The 26,179-nt window shown below is 38.5% G+C and overlaps 2 protein-coding genes across 7 annotated transcripts; both read left to right on the forward strand.

Annotated features, from left to right (window-relative positions):
• Nucleotides 1–2,204: 2,204 nt before the first annotated feature.
• On the forward strand, nt 2,205–5,869 carry LOC104230935 (uncharacterized). The gene is made up of 6 exons (XM_009783846.2): nt 2,205–2,557; nt 2,896–3,114; nt 3,410–3,576; nt 4,635–4,716; nt 4,830–4,898; nt 5,525–5,869. Exons 1-6 carry the CDS (start codon nt 2,426–2,428, stop codon nt 5,693–5,695), a joined length of 840 nt encoding a protein of 279 aa, XP_009782148.1. The 5' UTR covers nt 2,205–2,425; the 3' UTR covers nt 5,696–5,869.
• A 3,012-nt stretch (nt 5,870–8,881) lies between these two features.
• On the forward strand, nt 8,882–24,505 carry LOC138888756 (uncharacterized mitochondrial protein AtMg00810-like). 6 transcript variants are annotated; one of them, XM_070171096.1, is made up of 4 exons: nt 12,923–13,330; nt 13,409–13,438; nt 14,028–14,091; nt 24,207–24,505. In XM_070171096.1, exons 1-3 carry the CDS (start codon nt 12,982–12,984, stop codon nt 14,081–14,083), a joined length of 435 nt encoding a protein of 144 aa, XP_070027197.1. In that variant the 5' UTR covers nt 12,923–12,981; the 3' UTR covers nt 14,084–14,091; nt 24,207–24,505. The 6 variants fall into 6 exon arrangements, 3 of the variants coding, with proteins under 3 accessions (XP_070027197.1, XP_070027195.1, XP_070027196.1); XR_011406213.1 differs by lacking the exons at nt 12,923–13,330; nt 13,409–13,438 and adding an exon at nt 8,882–10,807; XR_011406214.1 differs by lacking the exons at nt 12,923–13,330; nt 13,409–13,438; nt 24,207–24,505 and adding exons at nt 8,882–10,807; nt 16,972–17,490.
• The last annotated feature ends 1,674 nt before the right edge of the window (nt 24,506–26,179 follow it).

The following is a 26,179-nucleotide window of genomic DNA, read 5'->3' on the forward strand; positions in this document are numbered from 1 at the left end:
CATTATTTAAATGATGATTACCTGCTAATTTAATTGGTTAAAAAGGCTAAAATGAAAGAGGTTGAATTTTTCGCATTTCGTGGCTTGCCTAGCTTCTATGAGTAGGCGCCATCATGACTCCCGAGGGTGGAAAATAAGTGTTGTGACAACGTATAGTGCTCGTGTTGTTGGTGATGATGATGATGATGATGATGATGATGATGAGCACCTTACAAATCAGGATTGGACTAATGTTAAAATGCTTGTAGACTTTTTAGAACAATTTCATGTTGCTACAAATGAATTATCTGGGCAATATTATCCTAGTATTTCTAACTGTTTAGTTTATATTGCAGCACTTGCAGATTTTGTTACTCAATTTTCAGAGGGTGAGGTAATTTATCAACTTGCTATTGATTCTATGAAGGCTAAGTTTAAAAAATATTTTTTCCCTATTCCCCCTATTTTTAGTGTTGCTGCCATGTTAAATCCTACCATGAAATTAGGAGGTCCTCACTTTTGGTACACAAAAATTTATAAGGCTTAATCACTTTCAGATGAGGAATTTGCTACACTTGGAGATGCAAAAACCTCAATTAAAATAAATGCTCAAACAATTTATAATGCTTATCAACTTGCCTTAGATAATGCTAGACCAAATGTTCCAACTCCTACTTCGTCTAGTTCGCAATCATCTAAAAGAACTGCGAGCCTAAAATCACTTAGTTCTTGGACGGAGTTCAGGGGTTCTCAAGGTGATAATATTGGTGATAGTTCACAACTAAATGAGCTTCAAGTTTATTTGTCGCATGGACTTGAATCAGAGAATCGCGACGGCTCCTTTGATTTTTTGGAATGGTGGAAGGACAAACAAAAACACTATCCGGTTCTTTCAAGGATCGCTCGAGATATTTTAAGTGTTCAAGCTTCAATAGTGGCATCGGAGAGCGCTTTCAGTCAAGCGAGACTTCAAGTCGGTGATCATAGAGCGTCTATGAGGGAGAGCTTGGAAAAATCAGTACTCATCAGAGATTGGATCCGTTCGGAAAGAAGAAATTTTGGACTTGCAGAATCACAACCGGAGATAGACGAAGCTTATGAAGAAATGCTAGCGGAACTTGCGCAGGATGCTGCTTCGCCCGGAAGTGGTGATGAACAAGCTTCTTTTCTGCCACCACCAACGGAAATTCCTCCGGACCTTGAAGGATTTATGAAATTTGTTAGAGATAATACATAGACTAATATGTAACTTTTATTTTGTCACATCTTCCTTAGTTTTTTTCCTTTTAATAGTGGTATTAATACCATGTTGTGCTCATTCCACTGGGGGGAGGAAGACTAAGAAAGATATTGCCATTTTTTGTTAATGTCATAATAATAAAAATTATAAGACATTCCCTTGAATATTTCTTTGCAATTTATTTTGTGTTTAAATTTGATATAGTATATATATTATGGATATAGATATAGATATAGTATATATAATATATATAAGCTATATATTATATAAGGCAATATATATACATACTATACATGCTATATATATATAGTTTACAAGAAATTGCCTTAGATAAAAAAAATAGCACGGAACACTTAGGCCCGTTTAGGCCCGTGGGCCCGACCCATTTAGCCGGGACCATGTGGGCTTAGGCCCACAGTGAGCCGGTTCCACCCATCAGGACAGTTTGGCCCGGGACTGCCAAAGACCGGCCCGCCAAAGCTCGGAACCGTCAGACTCGGCCCGTTTAGCCCATTTAGGCCCGGGCCCGGCCCAGAATATAGCCTTAAGTAGAAGTAGGTTTAATTTGAAGTTTATTAAAACTGGCTAAACTTTTAATAATTTGTAAACGTTTATTATTTGCAATATTTGACTATAGGTAAAGAATTTTAAAAATAAAAGTGATTCATGATATAAAAAATAACTTTCTAACTTGTGGTCTTAAATATATATGACATTTTTATGCCTAAAATAATGCCATTTAAGGTAAACTAAAATGTTTAAAGTTAAAAAGTTACAGATATAAAAATGTGTTATTCTTTTGGAAGTAACTAAAAAGAAATAATATCATATAAAATAAATTAAACTTAAAGTATTAGATATTAGAAATATTTTTCATGTTTTATGTGAATGTAACTTATATACTAATTACTTAAAAAATGTACGTATTTTTTGTTAGACTTCGTTTCATTGCATTATAAAATAAAATAAAACGAATAAAGTAATACTAGTACTAGTGTTATTTCAAGAAAATAGAAAGCATAGAGGAGAGGGGCGTGTGGCTCACCTGTAAGACAAAGCTATCTGCCACTAGATTGTTATCCTCTCCGCATAACTACTTAGTTGACACGAGCTCAAGTTAGAGGAGGCACGCAGAGACCACATCCAATAAACCACTACTCCTTAATTTCCATTCTGCTAACTGGAAATTTGACGTACCAAATAATCATGTCTGCATCCGCTGTGGTTGCTGGTGCCTCGGCCTCTTCCTGCTCTGCTGCTTACTCAAGAAACCTCGGCATCACAAAATCTAATGCTTCTATTCCATCCCCCAAATCATCCACCTCTCCAATATGCCAGGTATTCAATCCATATATGTTCAAGTGTTTGATCATCATTTGGAAGGCACACTTTTAATTATCTAATTAAGTAATATCGTAATACGGGTTCGAACCGTGTAATCAGCAATAAAGTCACTGACCCTAAACAGCCACACCTCCTTGAGGTGCGACAATTACTAGAATCCTGCATGAATGCGGGATGTTACTTGCACTACCCTATTTTTTTTATGCGGGCTTGATTTTTTTTTTCATGGCCAAACACGTAAAATTATGTTTTGATGTTCACTGGTGTATTCTGAATTGTTGATCTTTTGGTTTCCTTCTTGTGACAAAATGTTCCCTCTTTGAACTGGACAGAGAACTAGTTTTCAAGGTTTATCACTGCAAGAAGCCAAAAGGGGTGTTTCGAATTCGTTTCTAGCTGAGAGTAAGAGGAATTCCACTAGCATTGGTGGAAGAAGTAGAACCCTTGAGATCACTGCAAGATCAACTGCTGCAAAGAATATCGAAGTTGAAGTTGATAAGCCATTGGGGCTCACCCTTGGTCCTAAGAATGGTGGTGGAGTTGTAATTACGGTCAGTTACTTTATATCACTGCAATTTTACACGGGGTAACAGGTCATTTGCCATGTTTTACGAGTTATCAATCGATAGTAAAGTTACCTGTAATTGGCTATTAAGTTACCTGATAGTGTAAATTTATTAATATATATATATATATATATATATATATATATATATATATATATATATTAGTTAAACTAAGTTACCTGTGATTGACTATTAAGTTAAGTGTGATTGGCTATTAGGCCGGAAATTCAAAATGAATGATTGGCGTTAAAGATGTTTTTGTTTTCATCTTTTGAATTAGGGTATAGAGAATGGTGGTAATGCTGCAAGGGCAGGGCTTAAGGTTGGTGACCAGGTAGTCTACACGAGTAGCTTCTTCGGCGACGAACTCTGGCCAGCTGATAAGCTTGGATTTACCAAAACTGCCATCCAGGCGAAGCCTGACTCTGTCTACTTCGTCGTTAGCAGGTTAGCTTCTTGTTGGCCTTATATTTCTGGTTTAAGTTTAACTTCTATAGTGACAGTGTAAAGACTTTTTACATTATCAGTTCACCTAAAGGATAATTACAAGTGGAAGTAGTAACCTGCTACAACAAGTTAAAATACACAGATAGTGTAGTTTGGTTAAGTCCTTTTGGTTTTGCTGCTATAGTAGAGGAACATGGGAGGAAAGTATGCTTGATTAGTGCAGCTTGTATATGAAATTGTAGTTTTGAATTTGTCAATATTAATGAAGATTGGCTAGTATTTTTACAAGCATAACAATCTTAATCCTAGAATTTTATGAATGATTTTTTGGATTAACTTAAAAAGAATACTTAATAAAAGCAACTCAATGCATAGGGATGAGGTTATCTGAGCCAATATATCAGTCAAAGGCTTTGCATAAACGATGACAAGTTAACTTGGATTCTTGAAAATGCTATGATTTTTATTGACTTGAGCTGTTGCTACTAGTCTTTTCCACATAAAAACACTAATATGTATGTTGTTTGTGATTGGCTTTTAAGAATTGCTTTACCATCTTGTATAATGGGTTAAAATCTGTATTAACAATGCGCAAGAAGTCTGCATAAGTTTTCTGTCATTGTAGTCATTATTTGCTCTTTCATTCATTCCTTTGGTTAACTTTGAGTGTGAAAATATAGAGCATGATTGAAAAGTTGAGTGACATCCTAGTTCATGTTGATCTTGCCCTCCAATGACCCGAAATATTACAAAATTATAGCCATGACAGAATATTTGATGGCACGTGTGTAAATATTGACAGAGGCGGATACAGAATTAAAATTCTATGGGTTCAAACCAATTATATTTTTAAAGTTATGTGTTAATATCTACTACATGTCATAATTTTAGTAATTTTTTACACATAAATTTATACTCCACACTGAAAGTACTGGTTCAGTTGAACTCGATACCAAAGGGCTGGATCCGCCCCTGAATATTGACATCTTTATAACAAAAGATGTGAAAACTAACATATTTCAATGTATTGAATATCTTTGGTTGATATTTTGATGCAGAGGTGTCGATGTAGATGTTAAAAGACTGCCCAAACGTCCAGCTCCTCCTCAATTTGGAAGGAAACTAACTGATGCTCAAAAGGCTAGTATCTATCTGTGCATTATTAGAAATGATCACTATTAATTTGTATTTGCTTCATGTTAATCCTTTATATTTGTTTCTTTGCCTAATCATCTATACTTCACTGTCCTCAGGCCAGAGCAACACACATTTGCCTAGACTGTGGTTACATATACACTTTGCCAAAGTCTTTCGATGACCAGGCAAGATTCTGCACTTCTCTTTTAAGTCTATGATATCTTTTTTTCCGGCTTCAAAAACTGTTAGACGATTCCAGAGCTTAGGTTAAGCAGTTGAGATTCTAGGCCCAACCGTTAAAAGTCTCTTCTTCTCCTTCTGATTATCCCGTAGCCAAGTCTATGATTCTCTCATAACCTGTTGGCTTGCGTAGCAGTAACTCTGTGCAGACAAACAAAAGTCTATGACCACTTCCGAATATGAAAATAAAAATTATTGAGAAAGGAGAAAGTAACAATAAATTAGGAAGTGGGGACTAATGCTTGCAACAAAATGATTCGGGAATGAATGGATCAGAGATTCCTCTTCCAACTCGTCCCAGAATGGGCGCTATGGCAACAAGAACAAAACACTGGAGAAATTTGTCCAATAGTAACAAAGGCTTCCACTACTTCAGCCTTAACTACAATTACATTATGGCGATCCCCATTGTTACCTACCTATAGAGTAAAATTAAAGAAGTACCGGTGACAACGACTTTCTAGGTTACAATGTGATCTGAACATTTAACTTCGCTGCATTCAGGGAAGGAGAGTTTTTGACAATATACACACCAAATGAGATATTTGATTTGTTCTGTTTTCACGTGCAGCCGGAGGACTATGCATGTCCACAATGTAGAGCACCAAAGAAGAGGTTTGCAAAATATGATGTTAACACTGGGAGAGCAATAGGAGGAGGATTGCCTCCTATTGGTGTCATTATTGGTCTCATTGCTGGTATTGGTGGTGTTGGAGCATTACTTGTTTATGGTCTTCAATAAATGATCTTCTCTTAGTACAAAAAATTTCCTCTGATCTATACCTTAAAAAGTGTTAAAAACCATTGTTTATGCTCAGAAATACACATTCCAAAGACTAATAACCACATTCCAGACTTCAACATGTTACCTTGTTGTTTTCCAGTTTTCAGTTTATCAAGTCATGCTTACTGAAAAGCTCTTCTATAGTTTATTTTTCAAATCACATGATCTGTTAGTACGGAGTTGTAGATAAGAATGGCAAACGGGCCGAGCCCGGGCTTAAACGGGCCTTCGGGCTGGGCTTAAACGGTCCCTAGCTGTGTGGGCCGGGCCCGTTCCTAAACGGACATAAGTGGGCTTGGACTATTTTTTTAAAATTTTTTTATCTAAGGCAATTTGTTGTAAATTATATAGCTTATATATATATATGTGGGGGGGGGGGGGGCTATTTATTTGTGAGGCTATTTATTTGTTTAATTTTTTTATCTAAGGCATTTTTCTTGTAAATTATGTTATATAATTGTGACTTAAAAATTTTTAAATCAAATTTAAAACACAAAATAAAATAAAAAGATATTCAAAGGAATGCGTTATAATTTTTATTATTATAACATTAAGAAAACATGGCTCAATCTTTCTTAGCTCCCCCCCCCCATGGAATGGGCGCAACCAAGGTGCTAATACCACCATTGAGAAGAAAAAGAAACTAATCAAGATGTGCTAAAATACAAGTTACATATTAATTTTACATGGTATCTCTTACAAATTTCATAAATCCATCAAGGTTCGGAGGAATTTCCGTTGGTGGTGGCGGAAAAGAAGCTTGTTCATCACCGCTTCCGGGCGAAGCTGCATCCTACGCAAGTTCAGTTAGCATTTCTTCGTAAGCTTCATCTACATCTGGTTGTGATTCAGCAAGTCCAAAATTTCTTCGTTCCGAACGGATCCAATCTCTGAAAAGTACTGATTTTCCAAGCTCTCCCTCATAGACGCTCTATAATCACCGAGTTGTAGTCTTGCTTGATTGAAAGCGCTCTCCGATGCCACTGTTGACCCTTGAATGGTTAAAATGTCTCGGGCCATCCTTGAAAGGATTGGAAAGTGTTTTTCTTTGTCCTTCCACCATTCCAAAAGATTAAATGAGCCGTCGGGATTCACTTCCTCAAGTCCCTGTGACAAATAAACTTCAAGCTCATTTAGTTGTGAACAATCACTAGTGGTACAACCTTGAGAACCCCTGAACTCGGTCCAGGCAGTGAGTGCTCTTACTCCTACAGTTCTTTTAGATGATTGAGAACTAGAAGAAGAAGGAGTTGAATATCTGGTCTAGCATTATCTAGTGCAATTTGATAAGCACTATAAATAGTTAGAGCATTTATTTTAATTGAGGCTTGTGCGTCCGAAAGTGTAGACAACTCCTCAGATGCAAGTGCTAAACCATTATAAATAGATCGATCCCAATATTGAGGTCCACCTAATTTCATAGTAGGATTTAACAAGGCAGCAATACCATAAATAGGGGAATAGGGAAAAAATATGTTTTAAATTTATTTCTCATAGAATCAATAGCTATTTCATAAATTTCCCCACCCTCTGAAAAATAAGCAAACAAATTTGCAAGATCTGCAAGATAAACTAAACAGTTCGATTAGTAGGATAATATTGCCTAAAAAATTCATTTGTAGCAACATAAAATTTTTCTAAAAAATCTACAAGCATTTTAACATTAGCCCAATCCGCATTTGTAAGGTGCTCATCATCATCACTTACATGAGCATTAAACGTTGAGTTTATGGGGTTTCTATATTCATATGCAATAACTAAACTTTCATACATGTAATTCCATCTAGTTGGACAAGGTTTAGGAACCTTTCTTTCTCTTAGGCCAAATTCATCGCATCTTTTAAAATATTCTCTAAGTCTACTTCTACGATTTGAATAAAAAAGCCAATTAAGAGTCATTTTAACCTTTTCAATTTCAACATTTAAGATTTTCATACCATCACCCACAATTAAATGGTAAATATGACAAATAGATCTAACATGAAAAATGTTACTAAATGCAGGGATTTAGTGTAGTGGTAAGCAAGGCTACAACATTAGTGTTACTAGTAGCATTATCCATTGAAATTGATATTATTTTATCGCTAATGCAAAAATATCTTCAAATATCCTTAACCGTGCTAGAAATAAATTGCCCTGTGTGACGAGGTCCATCTTGTGAAGCACTTTCATGATCAACCTACACATATGAGATGCACGCGAAGGAGATAAGTCCTACTGATCAAGCAGCAATATCTCATAATCTGATCGAAAAGGTTGCATATTGGATAAGGGGAGAAAGTCTCCTTATATGAAGAGACCACAGTCCGGATAAAGAGAGTGTTAGAGTTTGATATCTTCAAGGACTCAACTACGATAAAAGATCAGAAATTGAGTCCCAATCAAACTCTGATTTCTAACCTATTAAATGACAGTGATTGTTCTCTTTTATAGGGATCACACAAACGCAGAAGTTAAACTAAATTGAAATAAAAATAGCAAGGTGATTTTGCAAGCAATTTATGTGAGATTTGAGTGTGCACTCCTGAAGCTACTTGAACGAGATAGAAGAACCAGTTCCATTGTGTTTTTTCTTGTTCTAGTTCAATTGTAGTAGGTGGTTTAAAGTTGTACCTTTCAGCTTTCATAGAAGCAATTGTATTAGGTACTTTGAGTGTTCAAGTTATAAGCTAACTTGAAGTTGTCGCAACAGTTAAGGCTGTGTGCAACAACGGGATTAGAGTTAATCCTTAGGTTTACAAAGTGTTTTTGTAAATGTTGCTTTGACTCAGTGATTTTAGTGGAAGTTTGGAAAAATCCTACTAAGTAGTAGGTCATGGTTTTTTCACCTTTTGACCCAGGTGTTTTCCATGTAAAAATCTCTATGTTCTTTATTTTATGTACTTTTAATTCCGCAAACAGTAGTAGTTAGAACATCTAGAAGAACCAGGTTCTTCTAGAGCGAAAATTGGGTACCACACAAATCACCCCCCCTCTTGTGTGGTATTAACGTTTAGAACATCAATTTGTATCAGAGCGGGTTATCCTTGAAGAGGCTAACACCTTAGTAAAAGATCAACATGAGTGCACCACCTGGGAATTGGGAAGGGCAATCCACTGTTAGGCCTCCTCTTTTCAATGGTTGGTTCTATTCTTGGTGGAAGAACAGGATAAGGGATCACATCATAGAAGAAGACTATGAACTCTGGAACATAGTCACTGATGGTCCTCTAGCAACTACTAAGAAGAATGTTGAAGGAGTGGATGTGCCAAAGACAAGAGCTGACTGCACTGCTGAAGACCTGAAGAAGTGGGAGAAGAATGCCAAAGCCAAGAAATGGCTTGTGTGAGGACTAGGTCCAGATGAGTACAGTAGAACTCAAAGTTGTACCACTGCTAAGGAAATCTGGGACACTTTACAAGTGGCTCATGAAGGAACACCTCAAGTGAAGAGGTCCAGAGGAACACTACCGTATTCTCAGTATGAGAATTTCACCATGAAGGAAGGAGAAACCATCCAAGACATGTATACAAGGTTCACCACACTGACAAATGAACTTAAGTCTCTTGGAAGGATTATTCTTGAAGAAGACAAAGTTGAGAAGATTTTGACAAGGGTTCTGCCAGTTTCTTGGGAAAGCAAAATCACTACTATTCAGGAATCAAAGAACATGGCTACCCTCAAGCTGGATGAACTAATTGGAAACTTTACTGCCTATGAACTGAGAAGGCAAACCATGAAAATGGATGCACCAAAGAAGGAAAGAAGTCTGGCTCTCAGAATTGCTAAAGGTTCAGATCTGGAGGATGATGAAATGGCTATTATCACAAGAGATGTCAAAAAGTACCTGATGAGAGGAAAGGGTTCTTCAAGAGGTACAACCTTCAACAAACCAAGGGTTCCGGAGAAACAGACCAATGAGGGTTGCTACAAGAGTGGTAAGACTGATCATATGATCAAGAATTGCCCTCAATGGGAAATTGAGTGGAAGAAGGAAAGGGCAGAACGAAGGAACAGGAAGAAGGAGCAGGTTCAACCAAAAAGGAACAAAGGATCAACAAAGGCTATGGTTGCTGCCTAGGGAGAAACATCAGATGAGGACTCAGAAGATGAAGCTGGAGATGAACAAGCACTTATGGCCATCAGAGAATAAGATGATGAACAAGAGGTAAGTATTCTTCATCTCAAAGACAAGATTAAATTCCTGTCTAAAGAAAGGTTGTTTGAGCTACTGCTAGACTTCATTGATGAGTCTGAGATAATTAACAATGAGAAGGAAGAGCTGTCTAGGGAATATATAATCCTAAAATCCAAGTGCAAAAATCTAGAGTCTAAGGCTAATGAGAGTGAAAATGAAAATACTGAGTTGAAGAACTAGGTTCTTGAACTTGACACTAGTGTCCTAGAACTTAGGTCTGAGAACTTAAAACTGAAACTAGGAACAGGAAAGAAGAAAGCTGATCACACACATCTCAACCTAGAAGAAAACTTAGGAAAAATGAAGGATGAGTTGTACAAGAAAGATGAGCAGATAAGAGTATTAAAAGAAGATCTAGGGAAGGTAAAACATGAACTAGACAGAACTTGCAAATGGAACAAGGCTTCTGATGCACTCAAGCACCTAAGTGGGATCTGATCTAGGGGAGGCTACAAGAACATCACAGTAGCAACAAAAGAGGACCTGGTTATGGGACTCAAGAACCTAAGTGGGATCCTAAAAGCAAGTACCTCACTCTTCCTAAGAACAAAATTTGCACACATTGTGGCAAGACTGGCCATTACAAAAATGAATGTAATGCAAAAGAAAAGGCCAGTCAAAAGAACAAAAATTTTGTTCAAGAAAAAAATAGGCTGCTTGGGTGGGCTAGAAGGAATCTGATTTAACCCTTTACCCATAGAAAGGGAACCAAACTAGTTTGGGTTCCTAAGACTAACCCCTGATTTCTTTTTGCAGGTCCAAGTGAAGGGAAGCAGCCAAATATGGTACGTGGATAGTGGGTGCTCAAAACATATGACTGGAAGCAAGAACCAGTTCCTTTCACTTGAGGACCTAAGGGGAGGCAATGTTTCCTTTAGAAATGAGAAGAAAGGTGAGATCATTGGGGTTTGAAAGGTAGGTAAGACAGACTCTCACTCCATTGAGAATGTTTACTTGATAGATGGCTTGAAATACAACCTGATTAGTGTGTCACAACTATGTGACAGAGGTAACCTTGTAGCATTCACCTCTACTAAATGCTTTGTGATTAACCTTACCACTGACAAGATTGTTTTGCAGGGAAAAAGAGTTAACAATATTTACATTGTAAATTTGTCTACTCTCTCAGAAAAGGAACTAACCTGCCTAAGTGTGCTAGATAATGATCCCCTCCTGTGGCACAAAAGACTTGGTCATGCCAGTCTGAATCAGCTAAACAAATTGGTTTCTAAGGACTTGGTGATAGGGTTACCCAACATAAAGTTAAAAGAAGACAAAGTTTGTGAGGCCTGTGCAAGGGGGAAACAAGTAAGATCATCTTTCAAAAGCAAGAATATGGTAAGTACAACCAAGTCGTTGGAACTGGTCCATATGGATCTCTGTGGTCCAATGAGAACCATGAGCAGAGGAGGAAAGAAATACTTAATAGTACTTGTTGATGATTATTCTAGATTTACCTGGGTACTATTTCTAACATCTAAAGATGAACCATTTGACCTGTTCACTGCCTATGTTAGAAAAACTCAGAAACAATTAGGAAATCAACTTGCATCAATCAGGTCTGATCATGGAACTGAATTTGAAAATGCTAAGTTTGCTGAATTTTATGATGAAAATAGTATAGTTCATAACTTCTCTGCCCCTAGTACCCTTCAACAAAATGGAGTAGTTGAAAGAAAGAACAGGACTCTTGAAGACATGGCTAGGACTATGCTTCTTTCTAGTAAACTGCCCCATAGCTTCTGGGCAGAGGCTATAAACACTACATGTTACATTATCAATAGATGCATGACTATATCTCTTGTAGAGAAGACTCCTTATGAGTTACTTATAGGGAGAAAACCAAATATATCCCATCTTAGGGCATTTGGATGCAAGTGCTTTGTGCACAATAATGGAAAAGACTCCCTAGGTAAGTTTGATCCCAGAAGTGATGAAGGAGTATTCTTGGGATATTCTTCACATAGCAAAACATATTAAGTGTTCAATAGAAGAACTTTGTGTGTAGAAGAGAGTGTACATATAGTATTTTATGAAACTAACATTCTTTTTGAGAGACAGGAACATGAAGATGAAGCCATTAGATTGGTAAAGGATTTGACTGAATCCTCAACACAAGTCAAAGTGGCACCAAAAGAAGGAACATGTGATGGAACAGGTTCTTCCATCCAGGGCAACCTGACAGGGGAACTGATCAAAGAGGAATTGAAATAAATCCCCTAAAAGAACTTGTTTATGACCCTGTTCCTCAGCAACAGAACATAGGAGAAACATCTAGCAGAAACCAATTGGTCGTGAAACCTCACAAGTATCAAAGTTCTCATCCTATTGAGAATATTATCACTGATCCGACATTTGGAGTCAAAACTAGATCACAATTAAAGAATTTGTATGCTTTTGATGCCTTTTTATCTCTTATTGAACCTAAAAATATTGTTGAGGCTTTGCATGATGCAGATTGGGTGAATGCAATGCAAGATGAACTCAATCAGTTCGAGAGAAGTCAAGTTTGGCATCTAGTTCCAAGACTCAAGGACAGATCAGTTATTGGTACAAAATAGGTCTTCAGAAACAAACTTGATGAAGAAGGAACAGTTAGAAGAAACAAGGCAAGATAGGTGGTCCAAGGTTACAGCCAAGAGGAGGTCATAGATTATGATGAGATTTTTGCTCCAGTTGCAAGACTAGAGGCAATCAGACTCCTCATAGCCTTTACAGCACACATGAAATTCACTCTTCATCAGATGGATATCAAAAGTGCCTTCCTGAATGGCTACCTGAAAGAAGAAGTGTTTGTAAAACAACCTCCAAAGTTTGAGAGCAAAGAATGTCCTGTGCATGTGTACAAGTTAGACAAGGCTATCTATGGACTCAAGCAGGCCCCAAGAGCATGGTATGAACGACTGTCCAAATTCCTACTGGAGCATGGTTACAAAAGAGGTAAAATTGACAGTACCTTATTCTTAAGGGAAAAAGGTAAGGATCTCCTTGTGGTACATAATCTTTGGGGCCACCACTGATAAGCTAAGTAAGGACTTTGCAAATTTAATAGGGAGTGAGTTTGAAATGAGTATGATGGGTGAGCTTAACTTCTTCTTAGGCTTGCAGATCAAACAAAGTCATAATGGAACCATGATCCATCAGCAGAAGTATGCAAAAGAGCTTATCAAAAGGTTTAAAATGGAAGAATCAAAAGAAATAAACACACCCATTGCAACTGCCACAAAATTAGACATTGATGAACCTGGTTCATCAGTTGATCAAAAGTTGTATAGGGGTATGATTGGTTCACTCTTGTATCTTAGTGCCAGCAGACCTGACATTGTTTTTAGTGTAGGGCTTTGTGCTCGGTTTCAGGCAAATCCAAAAGAGTCTCACTTGACTGCTGTCAAGAGGATACTAAGATATCTGAAAGGTACCACTAATTTGTATCTTTGGTACCCCAAAGGTAGTAATTTTAATCTAATAGGATATGCTGATGCTGATTATACAGGTTTCCTAGTGGATAGGAAGAGCACCTCAGGTATGGCTCACTTTCTTGGTTCATGTCTTGTATCCTGGGCCACTAAAAAACAAAATTCAGTGGCCTTATCCACTACTGAGGCTGAATATGTTGTTGTTGCATCTTGTTGTGCTCAATTGTTATGGATCAAACAATAGCTGGTAGATTTTGGCATTGAAGTTAGTTGCATTCCTATATTCTGTAATAACACTAGTGCTATAAGTATGACAAAGAACATTGTTAATCATAAGAGGACTAAGCACATATATGTTAGAAACCACTTCTTAAGAGACAACTATGAGAAAAGATTGATCTCCATAGAATTATGTGCTATTGATAAGCAAATTGTTGACATCTTCACTAAAGCCCTGAGTAGAGAAAACTTTGAAAGGAATAGGTTGGAATTAGGGATGATTAAGATCACCTAATAGGTCCAGCTCAGAATGCACAGAAAATTTTTTTATATATTTTTGGCTAGGTATTCTGAACCTGTGTAAATATCTAGATTAAGTCTTACTCAGCTTCATACTTTAATTAGCATACTCCTGTGACTTGTATATATATGACTCACTGATCTCTTACAACATTTTTTCTATTATGGAATTTGAAGCATGTTCAAGAGAGTTCTATATGAAGAACCTAGTTCATCAGTATGGGTTCATATGAAAGCTCAGGTATGTTTTCTAAACTATGCACAATTAGAAAGATTAATAATTCAATCATAAGCAGAAGTCCTATACTTGTCAAATTCCTAGAAAATTCTATCTGTTGAGCATTAAACCAGTTCCGTCCATCTAGAACTCTAAACCGTGATTTTTGCCTAATATCTAGGGAAGCCAAATCTATCATTAAAATTCTAGAATTTCAGCTTGATTAGACTTCTATTTGACCACTGAAAAAGCTATCGTTACTTACTTAATGTCTAATTCACTTTAAATACACACCACATCTCCAGTCTTCTTCATCATCTAAAACCGTCAAAAAATCCTTTTCAATTCTAATTGCGCTCTTCTAGAAAATTCCCAAATTCTCTCAAGAAACGAAGAATCATGTCTAACCCACAAGATCATCCTGGCACTCATCCACCACCATCTCCCTCAAATTCATCCTCATCTACTCCACTCCGTGCATCTCCAAAACCTAGGTTCCGAAGGCAGAAGATGCTTGCTCAAAAAATTGTAGCATCTGGGGCTCTGAGGAAGGTTTTAAATGAAAGGTTGAAAGATAGCCAAGTGAAAGAAAGCCCAGCTCCAAAGTCTGATTCTAGCTCTGAGTCTGAATCCTTTCAATCCGCGACTGAGGGAGATGGACATGGGTCTTCTGACTCTAAAAAGACTCAAGAATCTCCTTCTGAGATAAGTTCTTCTGTGGTTGAAAACTTAGAAAATAGGTTTGTTCTGGTTGGACCCATTAGGGATGTTGGGTTGCTCGAGATAAGTAGGAGTGGAGGTAAAAAGAAGTCTGAAAAAGAAAAAGAGAGAGGGTGCATGTGGTGAAGAGGGGGAAAAAGGGAAGGGAACAGTTCTTGCTCTATGTGGGGTTGCACAAGATAGGTTGGATGAGAGTGGCATGGAGTCAGGGGGAAGTGGTTCTGGGGAAGGAACTGAGGGGTTGGTTCATCTAAGCAAACAAAGAGATGAACTTGTTTCATTGACTGAAGAAACCTTGGCTGACCTACTGAAAAAGGTTGGGGCAAGTTATGACCCAAAGAAATGCAAAGCTACAACACCAAAAGCCCCAAATGTTCCCAAGCCATCCAAGAAAAGAAAATTTTCATCCCCAACACCTACTGCCTCTTCAGTGCCTAGGGGTAGAGCCACAAGAAGTAGGGTAAAACAGAGTGAAACTGATCTATAAAAGGCTTTAGAAGAAAGCAAGAAAAAGAAAAAGGATAAGGGAAAGGGAAAGGTTACATGATCCTCAAAGGCTGTTGAGGAAGAAGAAATAGAACTGGTCCATCAAGAGAGGGGTACAACAGTGGAGGTTACTACACCCAAGCCTAAGAAACCCAAGACTTCCTCCAAGAAGTCCTCCTCTGTGCCTGTAGCTGCTGAACCCACACTCACCAAGAGAATAAGATCTGCAGTGAAAGCTAAACAAACCAAAGTTTTTGATCATAATAATTGGAGTGGAGAAGAAGAAGAAGATGATGATGAATCTAACAAGGAACAGGATAAGCTTGCTATTTTTGGCAGAAGAAAAATCTTAAAAGGTAGACTGTTGAAGGACCTAGTGGAACCAGGGATGATGAGATTGGTAGACTCTTTGGCTGCTCAGGGATGGAAGGAAATTGTCCTTCAGATGGAAGGTAGGCTAGCTAGAAATGAGTTAATTGAATTTATGGCAAATGCTGCTGTTAAGGATGGAGTTGTCAGTAGCCAGGTGAAGGGAGTTCAAGTGCAGTTTGATGCTGTGAAACTGGGAGAGATTTTGGACATACCCTCTGAAGGGTTTGATGTCTATACTAGGCAAAGGTGGCCATGCCTGGACTCCCTCCCCATTGCACTTAAAATCACCAAAAGGTTTTGTGATTCAGAGAATATGAATTAAGCCAAAGCTGTGTAGAAAAGTGAGATGAGGCCTCAGCACAAGGTGGCGTTTGAGTTTGTGAACAAGTGCTTATTGCCAAAACAGGAGAGAAGGCAGACTGCCAACTCCATGGATCTGGTTCTTATGGAATGCCTGGAGACCTTATAGTCAAACTGCTAAACAGGGTCATAAATGGTTCCAAGGCTCATGCTACCCCATATGGCTTCTACTAACCACATTTCTGGACAGGCTCAATGTGCCTCTAAAGAAATGGGAAATAGCCTCGAGCAAAGAACACTTTGACATCAAAACTCTTCTTGCTTGTGACTATCCAGTCAATGCCATCCCATTTGAACCTGGTTCATCATTGAGGACACCCATCAACAGAAAGGTTAGGACTTTGGTTCAGGAATGTGCAGCTAAGGATGTTGAAATTGCCAGGCTCAAGGATCGTGTGGTTGAAGTGGAAGCTGAGAGGGATGGTCTCAGAATTGAGCTTGCAAAAGAAAAGGAGAAGAATGATGGAATTCTTCAGAACATGCTGAATTTTCTCCAAATCCAACCCTCTAGTTCCTCCAAGCCTTAGGACTCCTAGGTTCTGTCTCCTGAACTAGTTCTAGTATCCCCTAGTGACCCAGAATAGGGATTTTTCTGTTTTTTGCTCATGGTTTGGATGTTTTACTTTCTTTTTGTGGATTGTTAGTGGCAACATATCTCTCTCAATGACAACTGCTATTTTGTCTTGTTCAATGATTATTCTGACCTTTATAGTTTAAATATGTTTGTTTGATTACTGACGATTACACCATGATTGCACTTACAGTTGCCCCAGTGGCCATGAGTACTTATTAAAATCTTAAATTTACTCTGTGTATGCAACTTTTTGTTGATGCCAAAAGGGGGAAGAGAAATTATGCTTTACACATATTCTGAAATAAGTGTTATTTATGACCTAATTAACCTAGTCCTTGATGAAAAGAAAATTTTCTAAGTTTAGTGTTGATGGTTAAGCTGAATTTTTACAGGAAAACACAGAGTTTGTCATCATCAAAAGGGGGAATTTGTTGGCCCAAGAACAGGTGATGTTTTGAAGAATGACAAATGAACTCAGTCATGGACCAGGTCCATTTTGTGAAGTACTGTCATGATCAACCTACACATATGAGATGTACGTGAAGGAGATAAGTCCTATTGATCAAACAACAATATCTTCTAATCTGATCGAAAGGTTGCATATTGGATAAGGGGGAGAAAGTCTCCCTATATGAAGAGACCACAATCCGGATAAAGAGAGTGTTAGAGTTTGATATCTTCAAGGACTCAACTATGATAGAAGATCAGAAATTGAGTCTCAATCAAACTCTGATTTCTAACCTATTAAATGACAGTGATTGTTCTCTTTTACAGGGATCACACAAATGCAGAAGTTAAACTAAATTGAAATAAAAATAGCAAGGTGATTTTGCAAGCAATTTATGTGAGATTTGAGTGTGCACTCCTGAAGCTACTTGAACGAGATAGAAGAACCAGTTCCATTGTGTTTTTTCTTGTTCTAGTTCAATTGTAGTAGGTGGCTTAAAGTTGTAGCTTTCAGCTTTCATAGAAGCAATTGTATTAGGTATTTTGAGTGTTCAAGTTATAAGCTAACTTGAACTTATCACAACAGCCAAAATTGGATACCACACAAATCACTCCCTTCTTGTGTGGTATTGATATTTAGAACATAAAAAATGCTCAACCAGCCCGTTCAGGTCATCATGGTGGGTCATCTGGCCATGGTTCTCACAGTTCACATCGGGGTCACTCGTCTCTCAGTTCACTTCCAGCTTAGAGTTCTACTCAGGCACCATCAGTTTAGGGCTCATCTATGCTTGGTTCTTCTAGTGGGCATCCTGGTGCTCGGGGCTCCCTTCAGTCCCCACCGCCACTTGCTGCGAGGGGTTTCTTCGAGTATGGATATTTGGGTCATATCAAGAGGTTTTGTCGCCGTCTTATGGGATGTTCATCCCAACAGAGGAGTCAGCTTTCGGTTTCAGGACCAGTTACTTCCCCACCCACTCAGTCAGCTCGGGGTGGAGGCCAGTCAGCTAGGGGTCGCCCTAGAGGGGGAGGTCGATCAGGTGGTGGTCAGGCCCATTTCTATGCCCTTCCAGCCAGACTAGATGCTATTGCTTCAGATGTTGTGATTATAGGTATTATCTCAGTCTGACACAGAGATGCCTCTGTATTATTTGATCTCGGTTCCACCTTTTCTTACATGTCATCATATTTTGCCCATTATTTGGGTATGTCCCGCGAGTCTCTTGTTTAATCTATTCATGTATCTACTCCGGTGGGCGATACTATTATTGTGGACCGTGTATATCAGTCGTGTGTAGTGACTATTGGGGGTTTGGATACCTGAGTGGATCTCTATTACTTAGTATGGTTGATTTTGATATGATATTGGGCATGCATTGGTTATCTCCTTGTCGTGCTATTTTGGATTGTCATGCTAAAACAGTAACATTGGCTATGCCAGGGTTGCCACGAATTGAGTGGCGACGTTCGACTGATTATATTCCTAGTAGGGTGATTTCATTTCTAAAGGCCCAGCGGATGGTTGGGTAGGGTTGTCTTTCATACTTAGCCTTTGTGAGGGATGTCAGTGCAGAGACTCCTAGTATTGATTCTGTTCCTATAGTGAGGGATTTTCCTGATGTGTTTCCTGCAGACCTGCTGGGCATGCCACCAGACAGAGATATTGATTTTGGTATTGATCTGGTGCCGGGAACTCAGGCCATTTCTATTCCACCGTATCGTATAGCACCAACGGAGTTGAAGGAGTTAAAGGAGCAGCTTTAGGAACTCCTTGATAAGGGGTTTATTCGTCCTAGTGTGTCGCCGTAGGGTGTGCCTGTTCTATTTGTGAAGAAGAAGGATGGCTCTATGAGGATGTGCATTGATTACAGGCAGTTAAACAGGGTCACAATCAAGAACAATTATCCTTTGCTTCGTATCGATGATTTATTTGACGAGCTTTAGGGAGCGAGGGTGTTCTCCAAGATTGATCTCTGTTCAGGTTATCACCAGTTGAAGATCAGGGACTCGGATATTCTTAAGACAGCCTTCAAGACCAGATATGGCTATTATGAGTTCCTTGTTATGTCTTTTGGGCTGACCAATTCCCCAACAACGTTCATGTATTTGATGAACATCGTGTTTCGGCCTTATCTTGACTCGTTTGTGATTGTTTTTATTGATGATATTCTGGTATACTCGCATAGTCAAGAGGAGCACGCTGAACATTTGAGGGTTGTGTTGCAGAGATTAAGGGAGGAGAAACTTTATGCAAAGTTCTCCAAATGTGAGTTTTAGCTCAATTCAATGGCTTTCTTGGGACACGTGGTGTCCAATGAGGGTATTTAGGTTGATCCGAAAAAGATAGAGGCGGTTTAGAGTTGGCCCAGACCATCCTCAGCCACAGAGATTCACAACTTTCTTGGTTTGGCAGGTTATTACCGACGGTTCATTCAGGATTTTTATCTATATCATCACCCTTGACCAAGTTTACTCAAAAGGGTGCTCCATTCACGTGGTCGGATGAGTGCTAAGCGAGCTTTCAAAAGCTCAAGACTGCCTTGACCACAGCTCCAGTCTTAGTTCTGCCATCACCTTCAAGTTCATATACAGTGTACTGTGATGCTTCGAGAGTTGGTATTGGGTGTGTGTTGATGCAGGAGGGTAGAGTCATTGATTATGCTTCTCGTCAGTTAAAGCCCCATGAGATGAACTACCCTGTTCATGATTTGGAGTTGGTTGCCATTGTTCATGCGTTGAATATTTGGAGGCATTACCTTTATGGTGTGTCTTGCGAGGTGTTTACTGATCATCGTAGCCTCCAGCACTTGTTCAAGTAGAAGTATCTCAATTTGAGTCAGCGAAGATGGTTGGAGTTGCTAAAGGACTATGGTATCTCTATTTTGTACCATCCGGAAAAGGCCAATGTAGTGGCCGATGCCTTGAGTAGAAAGGAGGTGAGTATGGGCAGTCTTGCATTTATTCTTGCTGGAGAGAGACCTCTTGTAGTTGATGTTCAGTCCTTGGTCAATCGGTTCGTGAGGTTGGATATTTCTAAGCCTAGTCGGGTATTGGCTTGTGTGATTTCTCGGTCTTCCTTATTTGATCGCATCAGAGAACGCCAGTATGATGATCCTTATTTGCTTGTCCTTAAGGACATAGTTCAGCATGACGATGCTAGAGATGTGACTATTGGTGATGATGGGGTGTTGAGAATGCAGGGCCGTATATGTGTGCCCAATGTTAATGGGCTTCGGGAGTTGATTCTGGAGGAGGCCATAACTCGTGGAATTTTATCCATCCGGGTGTCGTGAAGATGTATCAGGATCTGAGACAACATTATTGGTGGAGGAGAATGAAGAAGGACATTGTGGGATTTGTCGCTCGGTGTCTCAATTGTCAGTAGGTGAAATATGAGCATAAAAAACCGGGTGGCTTGCTTCAGTAGATAGATATTCCAGAGTGGAAGTAGGAGCGAATCACCATGGACTTCATAGTTGGGCGCCCACGGACTTTGAAGAAGTTCGATGCTATTTGGGTGATTGTGGATCAACTGACCAAGTCCGCGCACTTCATTCCTGTGTGTACTACCTATTCTTTATAGCGGTTGGGAGGGATCTATATCCGAGAGGTTGTTCGATTGCATGGTGTCCCAGTCTCCATCATTTCAGATAGAGGTACTCAGTTTACTTTGCAATTTTGGAGAGCCGTGCAGAGAGAGTTGGGTACTCAGGTTGAGTTAAGCACAACCTTTCACCCTCAGACAGACGGGCAGTCCGAGCGCACTATTCAGATATTGAAGGACATGTTACGTGCTTGTGTCATTGATTTTGGAGGGTTATAGGATCAGTTTCTACCGCTCGCAGAGTTTGCTTACAACAACAATTACCAGTTGAGTATTCAGATGGCTCCATATGAGGCTTTATATGGGAGACGGTATAGATCTCCAGTTGGTTAGTTTGATCCCGACAAGGCTAGACTTTTGGGTACAAACTTAGTGCAGGATGCTTTAGACAAGGTGAAGGTGATTTAGGAGCGGCTTCATACAGCGCAGTCGAGACAAAAGAGTTATGCTGACAGGAAGGTTCGTGATATATCCTACATGGTTGGGGAGAAGGTTCTATTGAAGGTTTCACCTATGAAGGGCGTTATGTGATTTGGGAAGAAGGGTAAATTGAGTCCTCGGTTCATTAGGCCTTTTGAGGTGCTTCAGATGATTGGGGAGGTGGCTTATGAGCTTGCTTTTCCACCCAGCTTATCGAGTGTGCATCTGGTATTTCATGTTTCTATGCTCCGGAAGTATATTGAGGATCCGTCTCATGTTTTGGATTTCATCACGGTTCAGTTAAATGATGATTTGACTTATGATGTGGAGCCAATAGCTATTTTGGAGCGTCGAGTTCGAAAGTTGAGGTCAAAGGATTTAGCTTCAGTGAAAATGTAGTGGAGAGGTCGGCCCGTGGATAAGGCTACCTGGGAGACCGAGCGGGAGATACAGAGCAGATATCCTCACCTATTTGAGGCTTCAAGTATGTTTCTTGACTCGTTCGAGGACGAACATTTATTTAAGAGGGGGAGAATGTAACGACCCGACCGGTCGTTTTATGAATTACCGCTCTGTTTCCCCCATTTCTGCTTCTTATTGTCTTATTCAGCTGTATTATGTGATATCGGGTTGGTTGGTTCGGGTTCGGAGAGGTTTTGGAAAGGAATGAAATACTTAGTCTCTTTTGAGTAAACTTAAGTTGGAAAAGTCAACCGAATGTTGACATATGTAAAAAAGGGCTCGGATGTGAATTCTAATGGTTCAGATAGCTTCGGGAGGTGATTTTGGACTTAAGAGCGGGATCAGAATCTGTTTTGGAGGTTCGGTGTAGATTTAGGTTTGAATTGGGGAAATTGGAATTTTTGCATTTTCCGGCTGATAGGTGAGATTTTGATATAGGGGTTAGAATGGAATTCTGGAAGTTGGAGTAGGTCCGTTGTGTCATTTGCGACGTGTGTGCAAAATTTCAGGTCATTCGGACGAGGTTTGGTAGACTTTTTGATCGAAAGCGAAGTTTGGAAATTTTTGGAATTCTTAGGCTTGAATCCGATGGTGTTTTGGTGTTTTAGTGTTGTTTTGAGTGTTTCGAAGGCTCGACTAAGTTTGAATGATGTTATGGGATGTGTTAATATGTTTGGTTGAGGTCCCGAGGGCATCGGGTGAGTTTCGGGTGGTTAAACGGATCAAGTTCATGTATGGAAAGTTGCAGATTTCTGCTGTTGGTGTTGCACACATTTGTTCTCCGCGGTCGCGTAGAGGGGATCGTGATTGCGTAGGCTAGTTTGGGGAAGAAGTGAAGTTGTTCTATGCGTTCGCAGATAGAAGGTCGTGATCGCGTACGTGAGAGAGATTGTGCTTTGCGAACGCGTGGCTAAGGTCGTGTTTGCGTAGAGGAAGGCAAGCTAGTGTATAGTGGAGGTGATTGCTCTATGTGACCGTGTGAGGCAGGACACAATCGCGTAGGTTTGGGTGATTAAGGTTCACGAACGCGAGAAGTTTTACGAGATTCTGTAAGGCAAGTTGAGGGGCAGTCCGCTGTTGTGCTTCGCAATCGCGAAGCTGTTCCCGCGAGCGCGATGAAGGAAAAATACCTGGGCAGTATGTTTAAATAGCCATCTTCGCGAATTTTAGGCCATTTCTCACCATTGTTGGCCGGATTTGGAGCTCTTTGAGAGATATTGAAGAATCAAAGGGAAAAACTTCGAGGTAAGATTTATGGACTTAATACTCGATCCTATTGTGATTTCCACCTAATTAAACATGAAATTTGGGGAATTTGAAGCCTAAAATTGGGGGGTTAGCGCTTGGAAATTAGAGACATTAATCTAGGGATTTGAGGGGTCATTTGTGGTCAGATTTTAGTATTCTTGGTATGTATAAACTCGTGAGAGTGTAAGGATTCTAGTTTTGTAATTTTTATCGGAATCCGAGATGTGGGACCGAGGGTCGGGTTTTGGCCAATTTTGGGATTTTGATGTAATTTGATTATTTTCGAGTGGGCTTTGTTCCCTTAGCATATTTTTATATACTAATTTTTGTTAGATTTGGGGCATTTGGAGACCGAATCAAAAGGCAATGGCGTCGCCGGCTAGAGTTTGGCTTGGCTTAAGGTAAGTAACGCTTCCAAACTTGGTTCTGAGGGTTTGAAACCCCAAACTGTGTATTCTATGATTACTATTGAGGTGACGCAAATGCCAAGTGACGGGCGTGTCGGCGTGCACCATGAGAAAGGTGGCCTGGATCATTCAATGGCACCGCCTAGTGACTCTTTTATGTTGATATGTGTGTTGTAATTATGTGATCAAGTTAATAAGCTGCAAATCATGCTAATTATCATGTTAAGGCTTCAAGCCAACATTGTTGAGACCCGAGAGGTCATTTCTTGCTGTCATGTCATTAGCTTCATTTATAAACTATACTCAGTCGTGTTTATGCATATTATATCATGCCTCAGTCTCGATTATTGCTACTTGATATATCATATCATTGTTCAGGCTTGTATCATGACATTTTAGCCCGTGTATGTAAGACTGGAGAGTATTGACTGAGTGAGCCCGAGAGCCTGATATTGATTGATAGTATGGGATCGGGTTGCACGCCGCATCGAGATATTGATCATGCCTTCGCTGGAATTGATATAGCGCTTGGGCTCAGAGAAGCCCCCCGGAGTCTTTACACCCCTAGTGAGCGCTATTGATGATATCGAGGGATGGATCTTCCCTGGACATGGATCTTGTCCGAAGTATTGGTACGGAGATGGATCTTCTCCATGAGGCTGGATTAGCATGTTTCCTCGGTACTGGGTGACTTATAGTCTGTGATGTATATATATTCCAGGATGGATCTTCCCTGGGCCGAATGGACCATATACAGTACCGAGTGGTTGAGCACTGTGAGTGAAAGTCTTATACATAACATTGATCATGCTATCTATGCATTGGTACTTAGAGGTTCCTGAACGTTATACGCTGTATTGTTCATACCGTGTTTAATCACTGCTGAGAATTTACTTAAACTATAAGCATGTCTACTTTTTGTACAATTAACTGTTGTAACCTGTTGAGGTTTGATTCGTCACTCCCATCAGTCCATAATTTGGACTTGTTACTTACTATGTTGGTATACCCACGTTACCCTATGCACCCCTGTATGCAGATTCAGGTATCTCGGGGCACGGTAGCGGCTGTTGATCTTGCCAATTGGAGGCTTCCTGTGGAGATTGCGAGGTAGCTGCTTGGCGACCACAATCCCGCCTTCTCCTTTCCTTATCTTCCTTTAGTTTATTTGTTTTGGATATTCTCATACTGTGTTGGTCATGTTATTTCGAACAGTTGTACTAGTTTTTGGATCCTGACTTAGTGACACCCGAGATCGGGATTTGTGTTTCTTTCCGCTGGATTTTGATATCTACTTCTATCTTATTGAACTTCTATTAAAATTATGATTTTCCTTAAGTTTTTATTTGAAAAATGGAGTATTTGAAAATAAGTGGCTGGCCTAGTATCACGATAGGCGCTATCACGACATGGTTAGATTTTTGGATCGTGACAGCTACGAAACATTGTCGGCACTTTGTTAATAAACAAATATGTTTTGTGGAAGACAAAAATTCTCATGCAATAAGGTTTTGTACTAAGTCAATTGTCTTACAATAATTTTCTTTCGTATAAATAATTGAATTAAGATTTACGTGCAACGCACATACATAAAAACTAGTATATATATATATATATATATATATTATAAAAGTACGAATAATTTATGTTAAATGTTGAACGACTAAAATATCCTCGAAATATTGATCGACTTTTATGCCCTTAAATATTTGTATAATTTAAGGATCTAATGGTATTACCTAATGATAGAATTCTTTTTCGATTTAAATTAAACCTTACAACGTTGATCCTACTTGAATTAGAAAAGTATTGTTCCTAATTACAATTCTTTTACAACGAGGCACGTAATAAAATAAAGATACGTACTAAAAGAAGATTTCGGTACTACATTATAGAAAATATCTATAACATTTTAAACAAAGTTGAAATTATTACTATTCTTTAAAGTCTTTATTTGTATTTAGTACATATAAAGCTACAACTAAATTAAGTTAATATCTTTTACCTAAATATTAGGAGTTACAACATATTTCAAACAAATTAAGTTAATTTTAAAATATTAAATAATAAGAAAATAATTAAATGGTAATTTTTAAAAATATAAAATCTAATTTTAAAGTGTTAAAATAATAGGGAAAAGTTTAGATGAATAATTTTATTTTACATGCACATAAAGTGGTGAGATTGTACTCTTTAATTTATTTATTTTACTTCAGTATGAGTAATTAATTCCTTTACAAATTTCTCAAAAAAATCGATTGATGTTAGTCAAGATTAGGTTTCCTAAAACAAGTTCGTCCAAGTCTCCTATATATCGAAGTTTACCAAATTTTTTCTTTGATTGGTTTATTTTCATTAGATGCTCATTTGCCATAACTTAGTAAAAAATATGTATGTTTCTCCTAAAAAGTATGTAAAATATGTATACTATATATAATACACATATATACGGAAAAAGATTATCTACTATTATTTTTTGTAACAGTTATATATATATGTGTATTTCTCTAAAATCTTAACTAATCATGGAATTGCTTTATTAAAACACGTGTATGACTAATATTTTATTGCTTTAAATGTGATAAAGTAGCAACAATTTTACTCGGGTTAAATCCGACATAATTTAGATTTGATATAGTTTTATAAATAACTGAGACAACCCTAACAAAAATGTCAAAGTACAATAGTGAAAAAGTAATACTTTTTGGAGATGATTCAAAGATGGACAACTATATGTTTTACTTTTGAGCTGGAGAAGCCAAAGTTATAGAAGGAAATATACACCAAAAACGTCATCTATAAAGAAGTATTAGATATGATACTACCACACTGAATATTTATACACTATAGATAGAGTATCATTTAACTTAACTAAATTGATCATATTTGTAGGTTAAGGCGATATAATTTTGAATTCAAGTATTCTATTAATGTAATAATATTAATTTTTAGCATTTAAATCATTGCTGTATTTTTCATGTTAATTACTTTACAATGATCATATCATCTTGT

This window comes from Nicotiana sylvestris, chromosome 3 (genome assembly GCF_000393655.2).
Source record: "Nicotiana sylvestris chromosome 3, ASM39365v2, whole genome shotgun sequence".
Lineage (NCBI taxonomy): Eukaryota > Viridiplantae > Streptophyta > Magnoliopsida > Solanales > Solanaceae > Nicotiana > Nicotiana sylvestris.